This window comes from Nannobrachium achirus, assembly GCF_963921795.1.
Source record: "Nannobrachium achirus genome assembly, chromosome: 24".
Classification (NCBI taxonomy): Eukaryota; Metazoa; Chordata; class Actinopteri; order Myctophiformes; family Myctophidae; genus Nannobrachium; species Nannobrachium achirus.
In genome coordinates, this window is record NC_137831.1 from 31,810,850 (window position 1) to 31,831,850 (window position 21,001).

Here is a 21,001-nt window from a genome sequence, read left to right on the forward strand (position 1 = left end):
GCGGACGGAGCCTGCGAACGGCAGCTTGGACATCTTAAGGCTCTGTTCCATTCAGCAGCAGATAACTTCCCAGTGATCCAACGTGCACAATAACAGCAGCATCCTGACTCTGTTTGAACACATTAAGTAGATTTACACAACTACTGTATGTATGTCAATATGGCTGCCATGAAAAAGGTCTGTTGCACACAAGCAACACTGTACGCAGATGCAGACAATCATGGACAGCTCACACACAAAAACATACACAGATCGATCGGTTTCATGATTCATTTCTTTCTTTATTGCCGATTTCTTGAAAGTAAAAAGGGATGATGGTAGTTCCTGATACAGTAGCTGGCCTTCCTTTCAGTCACGCAGAGCAGTTTTTTCTTCTTTTCTACCCTGTATCTCCCCGACATCTTTTTCCCCTACCACCACAAACCCCTCGACTCTCTCCTCCAATCTCGGCTCCATCTTCAGACACTTTTATTTTTTATTTTATTTTTATCTCCTCTCCCATCGTCCTTTGCTTCTTATCTGCTCATTCCTTCCCTCCGCGAGCCTTGTTTGTGAATGCAACCTTGGGAGGTGAATTGAAAGTCACAGTGCGACAATGACACACCAGAGTGTCCAAAGGCCGGTATGTTTGTCTACTGCCATAACGCAAGTAAACACCATTTCAATGTCCTCTTCTATTTAGAAAATCATATTCGGTGTGTTGGGCCATAAATGATAATTGCTCTGGATATGTACAAGTGGTTCTCAAACGTTTTCATTTCATGGACCCCCATATCTCAGAGAGTATACAAATGGAACCAAATGGACTTGTAAAGGTCCATTTGGTTCCATTTGTATACTCAGAGTTGGAGACCTGTAAGGGTCCATTTGGAGGCCCTTCAAGGAACCCTGTGGGTCCCTGGACCCCACATTGAGATCTAGTGATTCATTTTCTAGTCTTATTTTAGAGACCTATTTTATCAAACTGTTTCTGTCTCATCAAAACTATCCAATTTGCATCAAGCATTCCAAATGGGAAGTCTCCCTGTCCTCTGTGGCCTAAACACATCTTGAAGGATTGCTAAACATCATCTAACGCCCTTACAACCTCCCAACCCATTGATATCTCCCCATCACCCTACCTTCACATACAAACCATTGTTTTATTTGCTCTAGCACTCATTTTAACAGCATCCTCGCAGCAAGAAGAGTACAGACCATGTCGGTGAGTTTGTAAAGTCCTTTTTTTCCCCCCCTCCGTTTTATTTTTCATTACTTTTTTTTTCCAGAGGAGAGGGAGATTTCTTCTCTGCTTCTTCGAGATACGCGTAGCTACATGATGTCCTGTTCGTGCTGTGACGACTCACTGACGACCTGCAAACAGTCACAAAAATGGAGAATGGGACTTACAGATAAAGTTTAACCACTTAAACCCTATATATGCTTAGTTGAATGGAGTCACCCAGGGGTCTATCCTGGGCCACCGCATTTTCTCCCTCTACACCATTTCAGTTAACCCGATCTAACACATTCCTACGAGATGCACTGTGAGCTTGAAGATATATTATTTTCACAGAAACCTCACCTATTATGATGACATGCCCAGAATAGGTACAGTGTATGCTAGGGTCTCCATCATAGCATCCCCTACTTTAAGCTGGAACCTCTGTCTGATGTCTGTCTGTCTGTCTGTCTGAATGACTGATTGATTGATTGATTAATTTATTATGATTTTGCAAAATTGGGCTTAATATTGATGACATCTTGGCCATATATGGAGCGTGACATGAGGCGTGACGCATGGACGGACGCATATGATCTGCAGTTTTTCATACTAAATGCGACCTATGGTCGCATCAAGAAAATGAAGAAATCATCAATACTAGGAGCAGTAAAAGTATATTTACAGAAAAACTGGGTGATAATTCATTCTTCTTTTTTGCGAGCTAGATATAATATCGGCTCTCCAGACCATGACACATGCCGGGCCACAGCCCCACAGGGAGAGTCCTCTTCATGTCAAAATGAAACGGGCACATCTAGATAACGGGGTTCTCTGCTTTGTTGAAGCGATAATAACATGGCCTGTCATAACATGATAGGCTGAAGCGTGTTTATCTCCGCGTGCCGGTGTGTGTGTGTGTGTTGTCCCACCCCTTGTCCCCGGGGTGGGACAGGAATTTGAATGTTGCTCTGCAACGGAACTAGTCTGTGCATGCGTGTGTGTTTATGACAGAGGGTGGATGGGGGCCGTCACGTGTAGTCACCACAATATCGTTGCTGTTGGGCAGAAACCTCTTATCTCCATCCATATTCTTTTTTTTAAAAAACATCACGTAATGTTTTTCTTATGTGTACTGTAGGCCTACTTGCACTGAATGTAACGGTCACTTACCGGTATGTGTCTAGAGCCCGTATCATAGTCGGGTCCGCGGTGGATGGCTTTACACCGCGGTGTAGTCTTTTCGAGTCTTTTTGAGTCATGAAACTACAACGTTACATCATTCCTCGCGGTGGAGAGCTTTCCACCGTGAGTCCCAACACATCTCTCTGTTTTTACTATCAGACAGACAGGCTCTACACCCCGTTCACTGATTGGTCGACCTGAACCGGTCTAGACGGGGTAAAGGACTTCACCATGGGCCGTGAGTCCGTGACTATGATGGCCTGCACTTATTTTCTGACTTGAGGTGGAAAGCTTTCCACCTCAAATTTGAGGTGGATAGCTCTCCACCGTACACTCTGATACGGGCTTAGGACCCCCTCTAAAATGAGATGCTCCATCTCAAGGGGCTTTCCTCTCAATACATTCTGACCAAATCCTGCCCAAAATAGGAAATATTCGAATCTAACATCAATGTTATTATGCATTCTGTCATTTATCGTTTTAGGCATTTGGCTATAAAGATTTGTGATTTGGTGCTTGTCATTTTGAGAGACAGTACTGTATGTAGCCAATGATTCAATTCTTTCATCACAGTGTAACACTTGTATCCATCTGCACTCTGTAGCCTACACGGTAGAGAAAAGAGATAGAAATTTCATGGAATAAGATGGAATCCTCATGCCCCCACAATAACCCAGAGAGTGTGTGTGTGCGTGCGTGCGTGCGTGCGTGCGTGTGTGTGTTACCTCTCCATCACGCGTCTCAATGGTTTTGATAAGCACTGATCTCTTGGCGTGCATCTCAGAGGAGCGTTGGTGATGCTCAGGGCTGGTCTCTGTTCAAACACACACACACACACACACACAGTACAACACCATCACTGCTGGCCACCTGATGATGCACACGGAATGTGTGAGGACAGACTAGGCATGGGAAAATAATCATTATCTTCTTATCTATCTTTTTTTTCACCCTCTACCAAATCTCTTTGCCAAAATGTTTTTTGGCAAATGTTCTGCCCCAGGATAATGGATGTTGCGATAATATCGTAAATCACAATCTCTTTGGTCACCATAATCGTGACATGAAATTTTCATATCGTCCCATCCAGGGCAGGAATTTCATGGAGGCCATGAAGGCCATGGCCGCCGTTGCCCCTCAGTTTGGCCTTTTGCCCCTCTAACCAATGGCATGACCTGAGGCCACAGTGGCCTTAATGCCCCAGCTGACTGGACCACTTTCTCCTCTGTCTCTTTCTTGTCAATATGTAGACTGTAGACACCAGTGTCTCTTTCTTGTCATGTAGACACCAGTGTTTTTTGTTGAGATGTTTAAATCTTCCTGAGTCCTCATCTTTAAACCGATCCAGTGACTTTGAGAGGCTGTGAGCATGGATCAGAAATACCATAATTTATATATTTCACTGCAGATTAGGTTATCATCCCTTAAATTCAACAAATTCTTTCAATGGACTCAAATCTAGTTTTATTTGATGGCCTTCCTGCCCTGGCATTTGGCCTTTGTGCCCTCAAACAATGGACAACACCAAAGGCCATGTGGCCTTGCCCCTAAAATGACGAAATTCCAGGCCTGGTCCCATCCCTATTGGACAGACAAGACCACATATTTCAGTAGTTCTCCCAAAATGTATATGTAGGCTACTGTAATTGGCTGCAGACCCCAATCCGAAAAGAGTTCGAGTAGACCTAAATAGGCCTACTGTGTATAAGTAAAAATTACAAACACAATTGGATAAAACGTAAGCTTATTAACATTTCTTTGTAACCTTTTATCATTCTTTCCCAATGTTATATCAATATATTCACATAGTGTGTTAAACTATTAAGAATGCTCTTTTACAGTGCTGTCATGAAAGGTTACAGAAAAAACATTTAATACAATTAATATTATTATTACATTTATTCAGTCACATTATACAATCTAACATTTAAACAATAATTGGTTGACTTCACTATAAGGCCATAGTAGCAATTGCATTTGTGTTGATTCACATGCTTGTGACTTGTGCCCTCTAGTGGTGCAACAAGGAAGTTGTTTACCTCTAGTGGTGCAACAAGGAAGTTGTTTACCTCTGAAACTCAATGTGGAGTAGGTCTGAATGGGCAAGGCAATCCTGGAGAGAGAGAGAGAGTTATTAAGTGTTAGTGATGTGTCTCTTTCCCTTGACAGTGTTATAATAGTCTTTACTGTGCCAACAAAGCTTTTTTAATTCAAGTCAGAGGCCGACGGATACACAACTTTATTGTTGCAATGTGAGGTCAAATAACAGACATGCTAAAACAGTACCAACCAATGACAAAAGAGAGATGTAGAGTGATAAGCAGGCCTGGCATTTCATCATTTTAGGGGCAAGGCCACTTGGCCTTTGAGGTTGTTGTTTTTTGAGGACACAAAGGACATTAAATGCCAGGGCAGGAAGGCCATCAAATTAAAAAAAAGATTTTAGTCCATTGAAATAATTAATTGAATTTAAAGGTTACATTTAATATGAAGAATATTTGCTGTGAAATAAATAAATGGGAATTTACAATCTGATGCTCAGCCCTGCACAAATCACAGATACTGCATGGTTTAAAAATGAGGACTCAACAAGACACTGGTGTCTACATGACAAGAAAGACACTGGTGTCTACATGTTGGCAAGACAGAGACAGTCAGCGGGCATTAAGGCCACTGTGGCCTCAGGTCATGACATTTTTTGGAGGGGCACAAGGCCAAACTGAGGGGCAACGACGGCCATGGCCTCCCTGAAATTCCTACCCTCGTGATAAGTATTAGTACTTTTTTGCACTGCAGCCATTTCTTAATGTTGATTTTATCTGTCTTTCTTCTGAGCATTGCTATAGTAACTAAAGGCAAGACCGCACCAATGCAACTGGTCACAACTCTTTGCAACAAAACAGTTTCAAGGCCAGTCCACACCAATGCAACTCCGTGCAACTGCCATTGGGGATAATGCAGTTGCAAGAAATACTTGCGCCAGCGGAGTGCACAAGTACTGCGTTCGGCTGCGTATGTAAGTAGGTAGGTAGCTGTGTGTGTTTAAGCCCGTAGGCGTATAGGCCAATCAGGCCTGGCAAACGTCATCATTAAGAGCCAATGAGGGACCAGCATTCCTGGTGATGGCAGTGGTGATGTCACTGGCATCGCCAGTGGTGATGCTAGTGGTGATTGCACCTCATGGCGCGCTCTGCTGGCGCACAGGTAGGCCATACATGGCCTACTTGTGCACAAGGAGCAAGTTGGCACCTCAACAGAGTGCAGTTCTAGTTGCATGTTGCATTGGTGTGAACTGTTCTTTACTATGCTGACTATGGCAAGAGTCACTCTCTTCCAGGCACATGCACACATAGACATCAAAGGGGGCTTGAGCCCCTGCACTTTTATCCCTATGTAAAAAGTGCCCTGACCAGACCATCAATGCAGTTTTTACTATGGTGAAAGAAACACAAATTGCCTTGTCCAAACTCTCAGTTGTCCCTTGATTATGCTTAGTTCAGTGTGGTATCGAGCACCGAAAATAGCCGACCTTCAAGCTCACAACGTGTCGCAGCGCGACACGTTGTGAGCTTGGAGGTCTGCTATTTTCGATATTTCCTCCAAAATGCCCTTTTAGAAATGTCAGCCCCTGCCTCTATAATATTTACTGCACGTCCCTGCTCTCTTCCTTAACTCAATCCTAATGATCCTATCATTTGTCATACAGGAAAGACAGACAGACAGAATGACAGACTTAAGGCGACAGAAAAAAGAACATTAACTGATGGACAAATGCCTTTAGACAGATGGACAGACACACACACATAGAAACAAACAGACAGACAGAAAGGGCAGAGGGACATAAAGACAGACAACCCTTATCCATTCCCTAGACCTCTGTACCTGCTCTCCTCCCCTTCCAGGAGCTTCCTGTAGGTGGCGATCTCCACGTCCAGGGCCATCTTGACGTTGAGCAGGTCCTGGTACTCGCGGAGGTGGCGCGCCATCTCCTCCTTCATGTTGGCGATCTCCGCCTCCAGCCGGGAGATGCTCTCCTGGAAGCCGCCGGCCTCGCGGCCATGTCTGTCCTCCATGTCCTGCATCTGACGCAGCAGTGACTCATTCTGTTCAGACCAGAGAGAGAGAGAGAGAGAGAGAGAGAGACATTAGAGACTCATTCTGCTCAGACCAGAGAGAGAGAGAGAGAGACATGATTAGAGACTCATTCTGCTCAGACCAGAGAGAGAGAGAGAGAGAGAGACATCAGAGACTCATTCTGCTCAGACCAGAGCGAGAGAGAGAAGTGAAAGATGGACGGATGGATTAAGGAGAAAAGAAAGGAAGGAGCGAAGGTACGAAGTACGGAAAGAAGGAATGAATCTAGGTAGGAGGGAAGGGAGGGAGAAGGAAGGAAGGAAGGAGGGAAGGGTGGGGTGGGTTGGGTTGGTGGATAGGTAGGTAGGTAGGTGCCTTTGAGTGGAACGCCCTCCCGCAAGCCCTAAAGGAGTGTAAATCCCTAACCTCCTTCAAAATCGGTTTGAAAAGTCACCTACAGACGGCCATGTTATTTTCTTTTCTGCTTTTGTAATTGATGTTATGCTATGCTATCCGTCTGTCTTTCAATGTTATAATATAACATTGAAAGACTCGAGTAAAGACTCGAGTAAACTCGAGTTCTGGGAAACTATGTGTGGGGCCAGAAGCACTGCTGCTCATATTTGGGATCTTCCCGGTTGAGTCTGGTTGTATGGAAACGTAAGCAGAACTTGGTCCCGGAACTTCACAGGCGCTTGAAAATTCTGTTTCTACTGTAGTTCTGGTTCGGCCCTGAAGTGGAGAAGGGGTTAGTGATAGGTGTGTGGGTACATACGGTGCCTTTGAGAGAGCATTATAGGTGTTTGGGTACGTATGGTGTCTTTGAGAGAGTATGATAGGCGTGTGAGTACATACGGTACATTGCCTTTGAGAGAGAATGATGGGTGTGTGGGTACATACGGTGCCTTTGAGAGAGTCTGATAGGCGTGTGGGTACATACGGTGCCTTTGAGAGAGTCGATCTCACAGGTGTAGGACTGGATCTGGTGCCTGAACTCCATGGTCTCCTGGCGAGCCGTCTTCAGAGCCTCGTTGTTCTTGCTCACCGCCTGGTTCAGGTCAGACACCTGCAGGCCAGGGGGCAAAGGTCACCACGGAATATCACGCAATAGGGCACAGTTACAGGCTTCCATTCTGACCACAAAATATCAATATACAGTAGATTTCACTAAATATGTCGGTCTGCCTGAGGCTAACACAATCGGTGCTTTCTTTCTAAAACCTGTTTGTTAGGTGTTTTTCTTTGGTCTATGTGCCTTTAATTGGCACTTGTACTGCTGTATATTGTTTATGCTGTTGAAATGTGTTGTTTTTATTCCTTAGTGGTCTGCTGTTTTTGTCTGTCTGTCTGTCTGTTCGTCCGTACATGAGAATCTGAGGCTAGCACAATCGGTGCTATCCATCTACTTACCTTTCTTTATTTATCTTGTTCTCTCTCTCTCTTTTCTCTCTCTCTCTCTCTCTCTCCCTACCTTGGACTTGTACCAGTCCTCGGCGTCGGCGATGTTCTTGGCGGCGATGCCTTCATACTGGGCTCTGATGTCCCTCAGGGCGGCCGTCAGGTCGGGCTTGGACATGTCCATCTGGACCTGGACCTGAGTCTCCTGCATCTGAGCCTGCAGCTCCCTGATCTCCTGCCAGGACCAGGAGGAGAAAGGGAAAACATTAGGCTTTTATCTGCATGAGTACATGTAGCCTACAGCAGGGGTTCCCAAACTTTTTTGTCTCAGGGCACCCCATGAATATTTTTTTAATTCGAGGCACCCCTACATTATAATTTTCACTCCCAGCACCTTATATATAGCATATCTTCGTTGTCAGGTGGAAACCGTTCGTTTTGTGTTTATCATCTACTACAGTATAAAATGTACTAAACTAGTGAAAACAGCCGATCTAGTTTTGTGTGACAGTCTTGTATGATGAAGCAGGGCTTTGCTTTACCAAAAGACGTACACATTTGAAACTTGGAGATTTCTGCCCGACAGTGACGATATTTTAGTGATTATGTTGCGAGGAAAACGTTGAGATAATAGCCATTTTGTTTAGAATTGACTGAAAATAACTTTGTACTTCAAGTTTAAAATGATACTAAATATTTTTTCAAGTGTCCAAATAAATTCCAAATATTATCAAATGATCTCGCGGCACCCCTGGACTGCCGTTGCGGCACCCCAGGGTGCACTGTCACCCACTTTGAAAACCCCTGGCCTACAGTATGCATTGTTCTCAACTTTGATGACCAAAACGGCACGCTGCGAAGGAGAGAGAGGAGCAAGGGAGAGAAGGATGGAGGGACAGAGCAGCAGACAGAAAGAGGAGATACAATGAGTAAGAGCCAGTCCACACGGCCGGGGTCAGAGGTTTTCATAAACAGAGCTTTTTATATGCGTTACGCCCAGGGTTCCATTGGATGGGCTGTGACTGGCTATAGTGGGATGTTTGATGATGATGATAAATAGCAACACTCACTTCACACTAGGTGTGATTTTTTTCTTTTAAGAATTTGTATCCACCTGTTTCCGCAAGACTTTACTGTAGCATTATCTGCAGGACACTTCCGGTTAACAGCAGACATACAAGCTCACGTCGCGTCGCAGATGCAACCGCTGTGAGCTTGTAGATCACACTCGGCTGCGACGCCGGAAATGCAACTTGCCTTCTGCGCAATGCACGATGGGATGTTGGAAAGTTGTGGATACAGTAGTATGTTTGTGTACAGTATGTATGTACTGTATAGGGATAATTGTGCTGTGTGTGTGTGTGTGTGTGTGTGTGTGTGTGTGTGTGTGTGTGTGTGTGTGTGTGTGTGTGTGTGTGTGTGTGTGTGTGTGTGTGTGTGTGTGTGTGTGTGTGTGTGTGTGTGTGTGTGTGTGCCCCCTGCGTGTGCTGTATCAAGTCACCATGTTACGCCCAGGGACAGTTGTAACAACAAATGCTATTACAAGCTGATATGGGAGACAAAATAGTTCAGCAAGACAGATGCAATGATGATTAAGAAGAAAGACGGACAGACAGAATGACAGACTTAAGGAGACAGATGTAAAAAGAAAACGACAGGTGGACAAATGCCTTATGGACAGACACATACAGTACATAGAAACAAACAGACAGAGAAGACAGAGGGACATAAAGAGAGGCAGAGACAGATACGGAGACAAGGCAGACAGAGGGACAGGGACATGGACAGGGGCGTCACAAAAGGGGGGGGGGTGGGACTGAGTTACTAGGGCCCAAGGTGGAGGGGCCTTAATTATTTTATACTTTAGCTAGTGCCGCGCTGCGAGCTTGTAGATCTGCTATTTTTTGAAAAGTCGTGAAAATGTGTGCAAATCTTTGAATATATGTATTTTTTAAGTGAACATTTGTAACTCAAGTTTTGCATCTGGGGGGTCCCTGGAACTAAATATTTTGAGGTTTTTCAAGATTTTTCAAAAATAGCAGATCTACAAGCTTGCAGCGCGGCACTCGGTGCCGCGCTGTGAGCTTGTATATCTGCTATTTTTCAATAAATAAAGCACAAAATAATGCATAATAATGCGTTCCCAGTCAATGAATCCTTGTACCCAGGGCCCAGAATTTGGTGCGACACCCCCGGACAGGGATCTTCTTAAAGATAGATGTATTGACAGAACATAGATAGACATTGATGGACAGACAGAACACAAAAGGACTTGGACAGACAAGCGGACCTCTTCGTGGATCTTCTTCAGGAAGGCGATCTCCTCTTGTAGAGTCTCGATGCGTCTCTCCAGGTCCAGACGGGCCAGAGTCGCTGCGTCCACGTCCTGTAGTAACAACAAACACCATGACGTTTAGATCCGAGCACTCTAGAAATGTGGAGGATAGAACGTCAAGTTAACATTGTTCCTCAGTGGTTCTCAACCTCTTCAGGCCGAGACCCCCGATATAATAATATTTTAACTGGGGACCCCATCACCCTACGAGCACTAGGAGTTGAGGCATTACATTTTGTAAATGAAGTGAAAATAGCAGATCTACATGCTCACAACGCCTCACGTTGCGAGCCGTTGTGAGCATTTAGATCGTCTATTTTCACAATTTCTGCCTCTAATATTTGACAATTTTGCCAATGTTTAAATTGCCATTTTAGAGGTATTAAAAAGTCCTTAAATTGTCACTTTAGAAATGTGCAGATACCCTCTATATACTTAAACTTTATGTTGGTTTGTTTACTGTTGAGGGAGAAAACAATGTTGAACATTAAGTTAATCATCTGGGGACCCCCCAAAATAAAAAATGTGGCCATAATCCGGTCAACAGGTTGAGAACCACTGCAAGACACCGCTCACTTCACCGGGTGTGATTTTTCTTTTAATGCTATGGTGAGCATGTATATTATCTGCTACAGTATGTTACAAAGCTACAAGCTTGATGGTTTGGTGAATGCCCACACTTTGGTCCAATTTGTACAGCATAGTTCTGCTTGATTTATTTCAGGTTGATTCATTGATGTTGACTCACAGCTCTGAAGGCAGCCAGATTGCTCTCAGCCTCTTCCTTCTGAAGAATCTCTTCCTGTAGCCTAGAGAGAGAGAGAGAGAGAGACATTGTTTTATTGAGTGTTGGTGATGTGTCTTGCCCTTGACAATTGTTTTTTACTGCGCCAACAAAGCTTTTCGAACTGAAGTTCAGCTTTGTTGTTGCAATGTGATGGGAGATCCAAGAATGTCGATGTCATCGTGTCAAAAGAAAACGGTACCAGCCGCAGATAATTGCAGAACTGCAGTTATTCTAAAATAAACCAGAAAGGTGCACTCAGTCCACCAGGAGGCATGCCCTATACCCAAATAAAATGTGTACTGTAAACGCTATATAGCATAAAAGCAGTAGTATACATGGGATTAGACAAGGTGCGAAGAGTGGCAACGCATCAATAGGTCCACATAGCAGGTAATCAGGTATGTACATGTACATGAGATTAGTTTACACATCATACGTTGAAAAAGAAAGTAACAACCGAGAAAGAGAGAGAGCAGAGAGAGGAGGGGTGGAGTCGTCAGAGATGATGAGAGATATGAGCATTCGTTCCTGTCCTTTTATAGAAGAGTACTTCATAAACACAGCAGCACTGTGGAGGAGAGTTGCCCCAGGAGCAGCAAGGCATGATGGGTAGAGACAGACATGGCCTGTGACTGTCAGGACAGGGGATGGATGATGTGTGTGTGAGATTCGGCTGTAACTCTCACACACACGCACACCCACATACAATACACCAGGGGTCTTCAACAGGGGGTCCGTGACCCCTAGGGGGTCCTCAGAGAGAGTCACTACAGGGGGTCCTCCAAATCTTTCTGTGATAGAAATGTTTTATTCTCCTTTTTATTTATATTAACCACTTGAACCCTATAGTGAGAACTTTATCCAAAAAATAGCAGATCTACAAGCTTGTAGATAGGCTATTTTTAGCAAAGTGCTTTGGTGTACAGGGGGAAAAGAGAAGACTAAGTACAGAGTCAAAGGTCAAGTTCATTAAGTATTGACGGTTCAAGTGGTTAAATATCTGAAAACACAAATTGACATGAATCCAAAATACACTGATGATTGTGCTGTCAAATAACTCTCTTCATCTCTCTCTCAACTAAGGGGTCCTTGGCCTGAAAACTGGACTACACTACACACACACAAAATATGCCAGCAGTCATAAAGAGATGAACATGGACATGAACACATGGCCACAGAAACTCTGTATGTGCGTCGCACGCACACACGCACGCACACACACACCATGACGCATACACACTGCACACTTTTCAGCAGCCTCATTAGCTGTCCATCATTTTAATGATGACAGCTAAGATGATTCAACAGTATATCGCTTCCCTCTCCTCTGAGTCACACAAAGATCATTGCAGTTCAGGCCTCAGTCAGCGCCGGTAATATATCAATTTCTGCAGTGTGAGTTCTCCATTATAATACATTTTATTTTAATAGAGGCACATTGTTGAATTGTGTAATGGTCTCCTCAGTACAGGGTGGTGGATCACTGTGCGTGTTTGTCCTGGTTCCTTTACCCACATGAACCCTAGCACCCTTCTTCTGGTACAGGGACGTGCTGGCCATTGGGGAAAGCGGGACAACTCCCGAACGGCCAGGCCGGCCATTTGGAAAAAAATTAAAATAAAATGTCGGCCTTCCATTCTCGTATTTCCAAGTTTCAAATTTGTAGATTTTTTCGCAAAGCAAAGCCCTGCTTCATCATACAAGGCCGTCACACAAAAGTAGTGAAAACAGCAGATCTACAAGTGTGCTTGTAGATCGGCTGTTTTCACTAGTTTGAATCATTTTTAAAATGATAAATACAAAACAAACGGTTTTGGACATACAAGGTTTCCACCCGACAACAACGAAATATAACTCATGTACTAATTGGCCCACTGGCTTGTCACTTGTCATGATCTGAAATGGCACATCTTTGAGTAGCAGCAGCGCTATAGAGAGAGATCTCTCTCTATAGCGCGCAATGAGGGCCACTCCAACTCTTTTTCCCGGGCTGAATCAGGGGCCCAGCATGTCCCTGTTCTGGTACTATCATTAGGTGAAATATAGCCGACCTACAAGCTCTCAACAACACGTTGCAATGTGGCAGCTTGTGGATTGGCTATTTGCGGTGAAGAGATTAGCAGCTTCCATCCAGCGTCCAACCCTTACCCCTTATCCCTAAACTTCTTTGCTTTTTTTCACTATTTTGACAAAACATTTTAAAATAGTTTAACTAGCCGATCTACATCGACACGTTGTGAGCTTGTAGATACATCTAGAAAAATATCCATCTGTTTTTGTTTGTTTTTTGCCCTGCTGGGGGTCTGAATATATTTACACACACATGAATTCCTCCTCTAGCGATTATAGCATTCAAGTTCTCTTTGTACTTTAATAAAGTAGGTCCTTTTCTTACGCGTAACTTGAATTATAAAACTCTTTGGGCTGTATTTTGATTGTCTTAAGTACCAGCTCTTATGCCTTAACTTAAAGGCCTGTCCATACTGTCTCCGAGCACCGAACCTTCCATCCATCCATCCATCTTCAACCGCTTATCCGGAATCGGGTCGCGGGGGTAACAGTTCCAACTGAGACTTCCAGATTTCCTTATCCTGAGCAACTTCCTCCACTCCCTCTAGGAGTATACCGAGGCGTTCCCAGGCCAGTTTGGAGATATAATCCTTCCATCTGGTCTTAGGTCTGCCACGGGGTCTCCTCCCAGTGGGACGTGCATCGAGGACCTTCCTAGGAAGGCGCTCGGGAGGCATCCATACTAGATGCCCAAACCACCTAAGCTGACTCCTTTCCAAGTGAAGGAGCAGCGGTTCTACTCCAAGTCTCTCTCGGGTGATTGAACTTCTCACCCTATCTCTAAGGGAGATACCAGCCACCCTTCTGAGAAAACTAATTTCGGCCGCTTGTACCTGAGACCTTATACTTTCGGTCATGACCCACACTTCATGACCATAGGTGAGAGTGGGAACGAAGATTGCTCGGAAGACAGAGAGCTTTGCCTTACGGCTCAACTCTTTTTTCTTCACCACAGTGCGATTTAGCGACTGCAAAACCGCTCCTGCTGCACCGAACCTTTCGTCGGAGAATTCCGACTTTCTGACATAGCTTTCTGAACTCTAATTCGGGGTAATGCTTTTCAGAAGATGCAGAACATTTTGTAGTTTCCGACGAAAGGTTTGGTGGTAGGAGACAGTATGGACAGCCCTTTAGGTTAAGGCATAAGAGCTGGTACTTAAGACAATCAAAATGGAGCCCTTTGTCTTCTCAATGACCCACGCTACTGTACTCTGGTACAGCAGGGGACAGCTGTTGACATTATGTCCTGATGGCTGCCATACGCTTTTAAGAGGACGTTTATTTTATTTCAGCAATTTATGTTCAGCTCAAGTGACTTTAACTCAGCGGTGCTGGCAACCATCCACCCATCTCCACACAATGATACAGTGACAGCAAGGCAAGCCGCCCCTAAATATCTCCCATTAGCACCTACAGTACAATGAGGCGAATATAGATCTGCTATCGTTATGCAATGATTAAGCAATATTACATGAGAGGGTGTGCTTTACCGTGATTATCGGCATGACAGCGCTGCTGCCGGAACAGTGCTGAAGTGCCGATAATCACGGCAAAGCACATCCTCAAGTGTAATATTGCTGTTTTACAACAGTTACCCTTTAAAAAAAAACACGTCAGCTCAATTTCGCTGTAATTAAGATGTTCGATAGAAATTCTTAATTCTTTAATGCCAGACTTGGCCACTATGTCCCTGAACTTCCCATGAAAACTGCTAGAGTAGCCGCTTAGCATAGTGCTGGGACAGGCCCCGGTGTCATGCTTGTTTGAAGCACAGGTAGATAGCTGCTTCAACCTATCAGATTGCTTGGTCGCAACTACCTTTAGTATAATGAAGATTTCAAAAATGCTCTGCCCTTCAATTAAAAAAAACTATACTTCATAGACGGCATGGCTTTATTCCCACTCAGTGTTTGGAGCGCAAACAGCGTCAGTGATAAGGATTTGAATCCCTGAAATGTTTATGGATAAATTGCATGCTGTTCACAGGCTCAAACCTGATGTGATGTGAACCTTTTTTCCCATCCTGAAAAGAACATTATGTGTTTGTATGTCTCAAAATACACAAACATTGTGAAAAATCTATTTTTAACACAACGTTCCCTTTATAACATTTGATAATTTCATCATTCCATCCATGACAATCTTTTGGTTCAATGAGGTTTGGCCTGGCTTATATAGATGGAAATGTGTCTGTTTTCTGTGTGTTTCCTTAATTATTTGACTTGTCATGAAGTGTGTTACAAAATCATCGTAAACGTCCAAAAGAGGACCATCATTTTTAGCTTTTGATATTTTGCTGAGTGGCCCCTGGGTCATCTTAAGTTGAGTAGCCCTGCCCTGAATCATTCTCTAAAACACTGTTTCCCCATGTCGGGTCTGGGTCTTTACAGTTCTGTAACTCTGGAAGTGTACGAATGGATCCAAACGGACAGCTGATTCACTTTAAAAGCAGAGCCCCATCATGACCACAGTGGTTTAAAAATACTCCACGGCGGTAACCACAGCAAACAACACAGATAACGACCCTGCCTGAATTACCACAACTCTCTCATATTCCCAGGGGGGCGGTTTGAATCAGACCGCTGTGTTATCGCTCTTGTGTCTCAACCTACGACCATGCATGCAGGGGCGTCACATGGGGGGGGGGGGGGGGGCTTCATTGTTTTATACTTTTTACTTTAACTATTGAAAAGTAGCAGATATACAAGCTCACAGCGCAGCACCGAGTGCCGCGCTGCAAGCTTGTAGATCTGCTATTTTTGAAAAGTCGTGAACATATCTACATATCTGAATATATGGTAATTTTTAAGCAAACATTTGTAACAAAAACTTTGCTTCTGGGGGGTCCCTGGAACTAAATATTTTGAGATGAGGGTCCGTGGCCAAACACATATCATTTTGGGGGTCCTTCACATGAAAAGGTTTGAGCACCACTGACATAGAACATAGGTTTTGTAAGAGCCATTTGAGGCATCTTTATATGTAGGCCTAATTGATGATGTCATAGCAGGGCTGGGTCAAGGCCTTGGTTGCCTGGGTTAGGGTATTTAACTCTGTCCCTAATGAGCCTCAGGTGTTGCCAGTGGCAGAGGCGAAACAGTTTTTGACCGTGATTCATGTGCTGGGGTCTGTTAAGAGCGTTTTGTTTGTTCATTTATTTACTTATTGATTTGTATGCTGAAAGTATAGGACCTAGGCTACAGAGAAATAAATACAATGTATGCACTCAAAGGAAATGTTTGGACTTCAGTTATTATGAGCACACGTCTGAACTCCCTCGGCAACCAGTAGCACCCAAGTATAGGACTTGGGCACTACAGGTTTTTCACAAAACCTTAGATTCTAAGGTTTTGTGAAAAACCTTCTAAGGCTTAGAAGGATTTGAAATATTCAAAGACTTGCACAAATTTGCACGATTTCTTTTCCCCAAAAATAGCAGATCTACAAGCTCGCAGCTTGTAGATCTGCTATTTTTCAATAGTTATAGCACAAAATGTGAGTGAATCCTTGTACCCAGGGCCCAGAATTTGGTGTGACACCCCTGCATGCACGGCCCTCAAAATGCCAGGGGCTTTCTCCCAGTGGACCGGGTATGTGATTCGTGCATCTCTTAAACAGGATCGAATAGTCTGCACTTAGACCCCCGCCTGCAACCGTATCCGTTCCCCCTGTCGCTCTGTCCATCTACCTCATGCATTCCTTTCAATCTCAATAGGGATGGGAATTACCGCACTCCGTTTAGCGGCAGCATCCTTTGGCCTTTGGCGTTGCTGGGAAGGGTTCACGTTATATCCCACTGTTGGAACCTTGATCGTCACTTTAGGAGAGGATCGAGATGCACTATGATTTAACCCATTTAAACCTGGATTTTAAGCACTGAATAGTAGCAGATATATAGGCTACAAGCTCACAGAGCCGCGCCGAGTTTTTGCAAATCTTTGAATATATATTTTTAAAAGCGGACATTTGTAACTTAAATATTTGCCTCTGGGAGGTCCCTGGAACAACATATTTTGAGATGTGGGTCCGCGGCCAAGTCCTTGACATGAAAACGTTTGAGAACCACTGATTTAAAAGAAGAAGAATAAATTCTTAAGAAGAATCGGGTCAAAATATTCAAAAACGTGCACACATTTTCACAATCTTTCAAAAAATATATCAAATGTGCTTATTGAGCTTCAGTGGTGAGACCATCTCCAACCACTGAAGATGTGTTAGTTATAATATTGTCTTAAAATACTTTGGTTGAGATGAGTGTGAATGTGAAATGAGGATGAACTTGACAAAGAGCCCTGACTCTTTGCGTGCCAGTAACTCTATCAAACACTCTGGACTCACACTCACCTCTGGAATGAAGTGCAATGCTAGCCAGGCCTAATCATGCCAAACATGAAGTGCCCTGACCTCCCTAATGCTCCCCTGTCTGAATGTGAATGGAAGCAGCAGCAGTGTTCCAACTAATGAAAAGCCATCCTAGAATAGTGGAGAATGATAGAGTTTCAAAGGAGGGACTAACTCCATAAGCCTGCGTTTCACTTTGTTCTGGTTTTACTATCCAACAGGGGACTTTTGTATTTTTGAGAGTAAAAATTAAAAATTAAAAAAGAAAGACATTTAACACCATATACAAAATATACCATATACAAAACATCTCTGTGACAATTTCACACCGAGAGACACACGTGCCCAATGTATGCTCCATTGCGCCAAAAAACTGCAGTTATAAAAGCTCCCAAGTCCCAACTCCTCTCATCCGTGATACATTGTGAGCTTATAGATTGTCCCAGAAGCAATATATTTGAGTTACAAATGTTTGCTTTAAAAGACATATACCGGTATTCAAAATCTTGCAAAAAAAAAGATTTTTCAGAAATAGCACAAGCTACAAGCTTGTAGATCTACTATTTTTATAATAGCCAATAAACTAATGTACAGTGGTTAAATCGTACCAGGTCATGTATAAAACTTTATGCTGAGTCACTCGCCCAGTCAGGCCATGCAGCCCAAACCCACCTGAGTTTGACCTTGTCGAGGTCGTCGGCCAGGTTGTCCCTCTCGACCTCGGCCCGGGACCTCTGGCTGGTGACCGCCTCCACCTGCCGCCGCAGCTCGCTCATCTCCTCCTCGTACAGGTCGGCGATGCGCGCGGGCTCGCGGCCGCGCAGCTTCTCCACCTCCACGGTCAGAACCTGGTTCTGCTGCTCCAGGAAGCGCACCTTCTCGATGTAGCTGGCGAAGCGGTCGTTGAGGTGCTGCAGCTCCACCTCCACAATTACAACGACAGAGGCAGCTAGCTCCACAGATCACGTTCAACCCAGATTCAGCTCAAACGAAGGGTCAAGTTCGTTCTCCTGTTATACCGTTAAAATGTGGAACGCCCTACCGAAGTTCTTAAACGAGTCTAAATCCTTAACTTCCTTTAAAACCGCTCTGAAAAACCACTGACAGGCGGCTGCTACTCGAAACTGGTAACAGTAAACTTATCTAACAGTAAACTTATCTAACTTTTCTCCCCCTGACCCAATTGTAAATACCATTTATTTTTGTCATTCAATGTTATATGAGTTAAAAAAAAGTATCTCAATGCTTTTAGTTGACATTTACCAGTGAACTGTACTGTCATGAAACTGTACTTTTTCCTCTGCAAACTTCTAATAAATACTTCAATCAATCAATCAATCAACCAAACCTTCTCGTTGGTGCGTGTGGTCAGGAACTCCTGATTGAGCGCGTCGGCCAGGCTGAAGTCCAGCTTCTCGCCGGCGTAGCATCGTCCAGAGGCGCGCCCCGCCGGGCGGCCGTGCTGGGCCGAGGAGGAGGAGGCACGGTACGAGTAGGCCGGCGCCGACGAGGTCCTGCTCACCTCGTAGACGCGCGAGGAGGACACGTGGTTCCCCGCGCCCCCCGTGGAGCCAGGCCGTCCGAAGAGGGAGCGGTTGAGGGAGGGGGACGCGTAGCCCCCGTGGCCGAAGGTCCGGCGGTAGGAGGAGGCACTTGCGGACTGCGAGGACGAGTAGGAGGCCATGTTGGCGCCGGAGGTTTAGGTGGGTTGGGGAGAGAAAGACAGAGATGCAGTGCTTTGAGGGGAGGGGGCCTTTGGTGTGAAGCAGGGCCGCAGCGGGAGAACAAGGCTCACTGAAGAACGGGAGATAGGCCTACTATTTGTAGTCAGCCCCCCTTCCAACTCTCTCTCTCTCTCTCTCTCTCTCGCTCTCTCTCTCTTCATGAGACCCACCTCGTTTCCCCCTCCCTTATCTATCCCCTCGCTGCATCTATTCCCCCTCTCTCCATCTCTCTCCCCACCTCTGCCCCTGTACTTCTCTCTCACTCTCTCTTATTTTGTTCCCCACCCCTCCCGCCCCCCCTCTCTCTCTCTCTCGCTCTGGGTGCGTGGTATTCCGGAGTTGCTTGTGTTAGAGGCATTAACACCAGATTGTTGGCGAGGTCTGTCAGTCAGTTTACTCTGATCCCCTGTGGCTGTGACACCAAATATACACAAGGCTAGCAACGCAAGAGCCTGCAAACATGAGCAGAGAAAGGTCATGAAAGGGCCAGTGTTGCATTGGTCCGGTCACGCGTGTGCACAACGTCCCGTTTCTGACCATCGTCACGCCTCTGACAAGCACGGACACGCGCCGATGCAAAATAACCCCCAAGTTCACACCTCGACAACGTTTAGTGTCACAGCAGGGTGATTTGACAAAGGGACGAGCCCTTATGCATATCTTTAGACCATTGTCTGAATTTGTTAACTCCTGTAATGTAGGTGTTATGCACGCTTAACGTCATTCAAATCGCGTCCCCCCAAACATTGAATCACCAATGCAACACTGTGAAAGGCTCCTCAAACGGCCCATTCTGTTGTGCTGATGGAGTTGCTTGCCATCATCAGCATCTTATCTGAATGAATCAACGTTTACGTTATTCGGTAGTGTAACAGAGTAGCCCTGCCTGTGCCTGAATCCCAGAAGCCTTATGTTGACATTGACTGGGATGATCCCCCCTTTTGGTAAATGTTTGGTGTTCCCACACAGTAAGACCCGGGTTTGAATCCAGGGTGTTAAAAATTGGGGGCTCGTCCAAAACCGGGTTTCCTCATGGAGGTTAAAGGGGGGTGAATATTGCTGAATAGTCCAGCTTGAAGACCAGAGGCAGGAACTGGGGTTTCGGAACCAGGTTGTTACGTTGGGGGCTCGTCCAGTATTAGGTTTCAACGGGCTGCGTATGTAGCAGACCATGAAGCCTGATATCCTCCTTGGCTGGGCGACAATAGTGCACAACAACTAAGTATAAATCAGGTCTCACTATGACAACTACCCTCACACCAATGAACAGAAGTGTTAAATTCATCTCTAAAAAAGTAAAAACTCATTAAAAAAAATCATTCCATCGATGCGTAGACACCTAGATGGTGAAACTCTGAAGAATTACACGTCCGCACGTTGCATTTTAACGCATGGGTGACTTTATCGAGGGAATCTTCTCTCCCGCTACAGTTGATGTCATGACATAACAATGCCGGGATGCAGCATGGACGGCTTTTTAAAACACTGCATCACCCACCAAATGGTTTGGTGATGTGGGCTCTTAATGACATCCTCCATGGGAGAGATGCTTTAGTCAACCTGCCTTAACCTCAGAGAGAGAGAGAGAGAGAGAGAGAGAGAGAGAGAGAGAGAGAGAGAGAGAGAGAGAGAGGGAAAGGATGAGAGAAATGGAGAGAGAGCACAGGTACAGTATGTGCTTGTACCCCATACCTGAGCTCCAGACACCTAAACAGCATGATGATGATGATGATGATGTCATCAGAATGTGTCACACCATGGATCCTGTATACTAAATGAAGTGAGAGGTTTCTGTTTCCCAGCAACTGCCTATATAGGGTATGCATGCGCATGCATAAAATGAATGCCAAATCGAGTGGCAAAGTGGGTGGCAAAGTGAGTTTAAC

The 21,001-nt window shown here is 44.8% G+C and overlaps 1 protein-coding gene across 1 annotated transcript; it reads right to left on the reverse strand.

The window, feature by feature from the left end:
* Positions 1 to 1,311: 1,311 nt before the first annotated feature.
* On the reverse strand, positions 1,312 to 19,075 carry desmb (desmin b; the record flags this gene model as incomplete). Its single annotated transcript, XM_080720307.1, has 10 exons — positions 1,312 to 1,353; positions 3,112 to 3,200; positions 4,456 to 4,499; positions 6,269 to 6,489; positions 7,401 to 7,526; positions 7,932 to 8,093; positions 10,149 to 10,244; positions 10,942 to 11,002; positions 18,064 to 18,314; positions 18,740 to 19,075. The coding sequence occupies 10 exons, from the start codon at positions 19,073 to 19,075 to the stop codon at positions 1,312 to 1,314; spliced, it is 1,428 nt and encodes a 475-aa protein (XP_080576433.1).
* Positions 19,076 to 21,001: the final 1,926 nt, after the last annotated feature.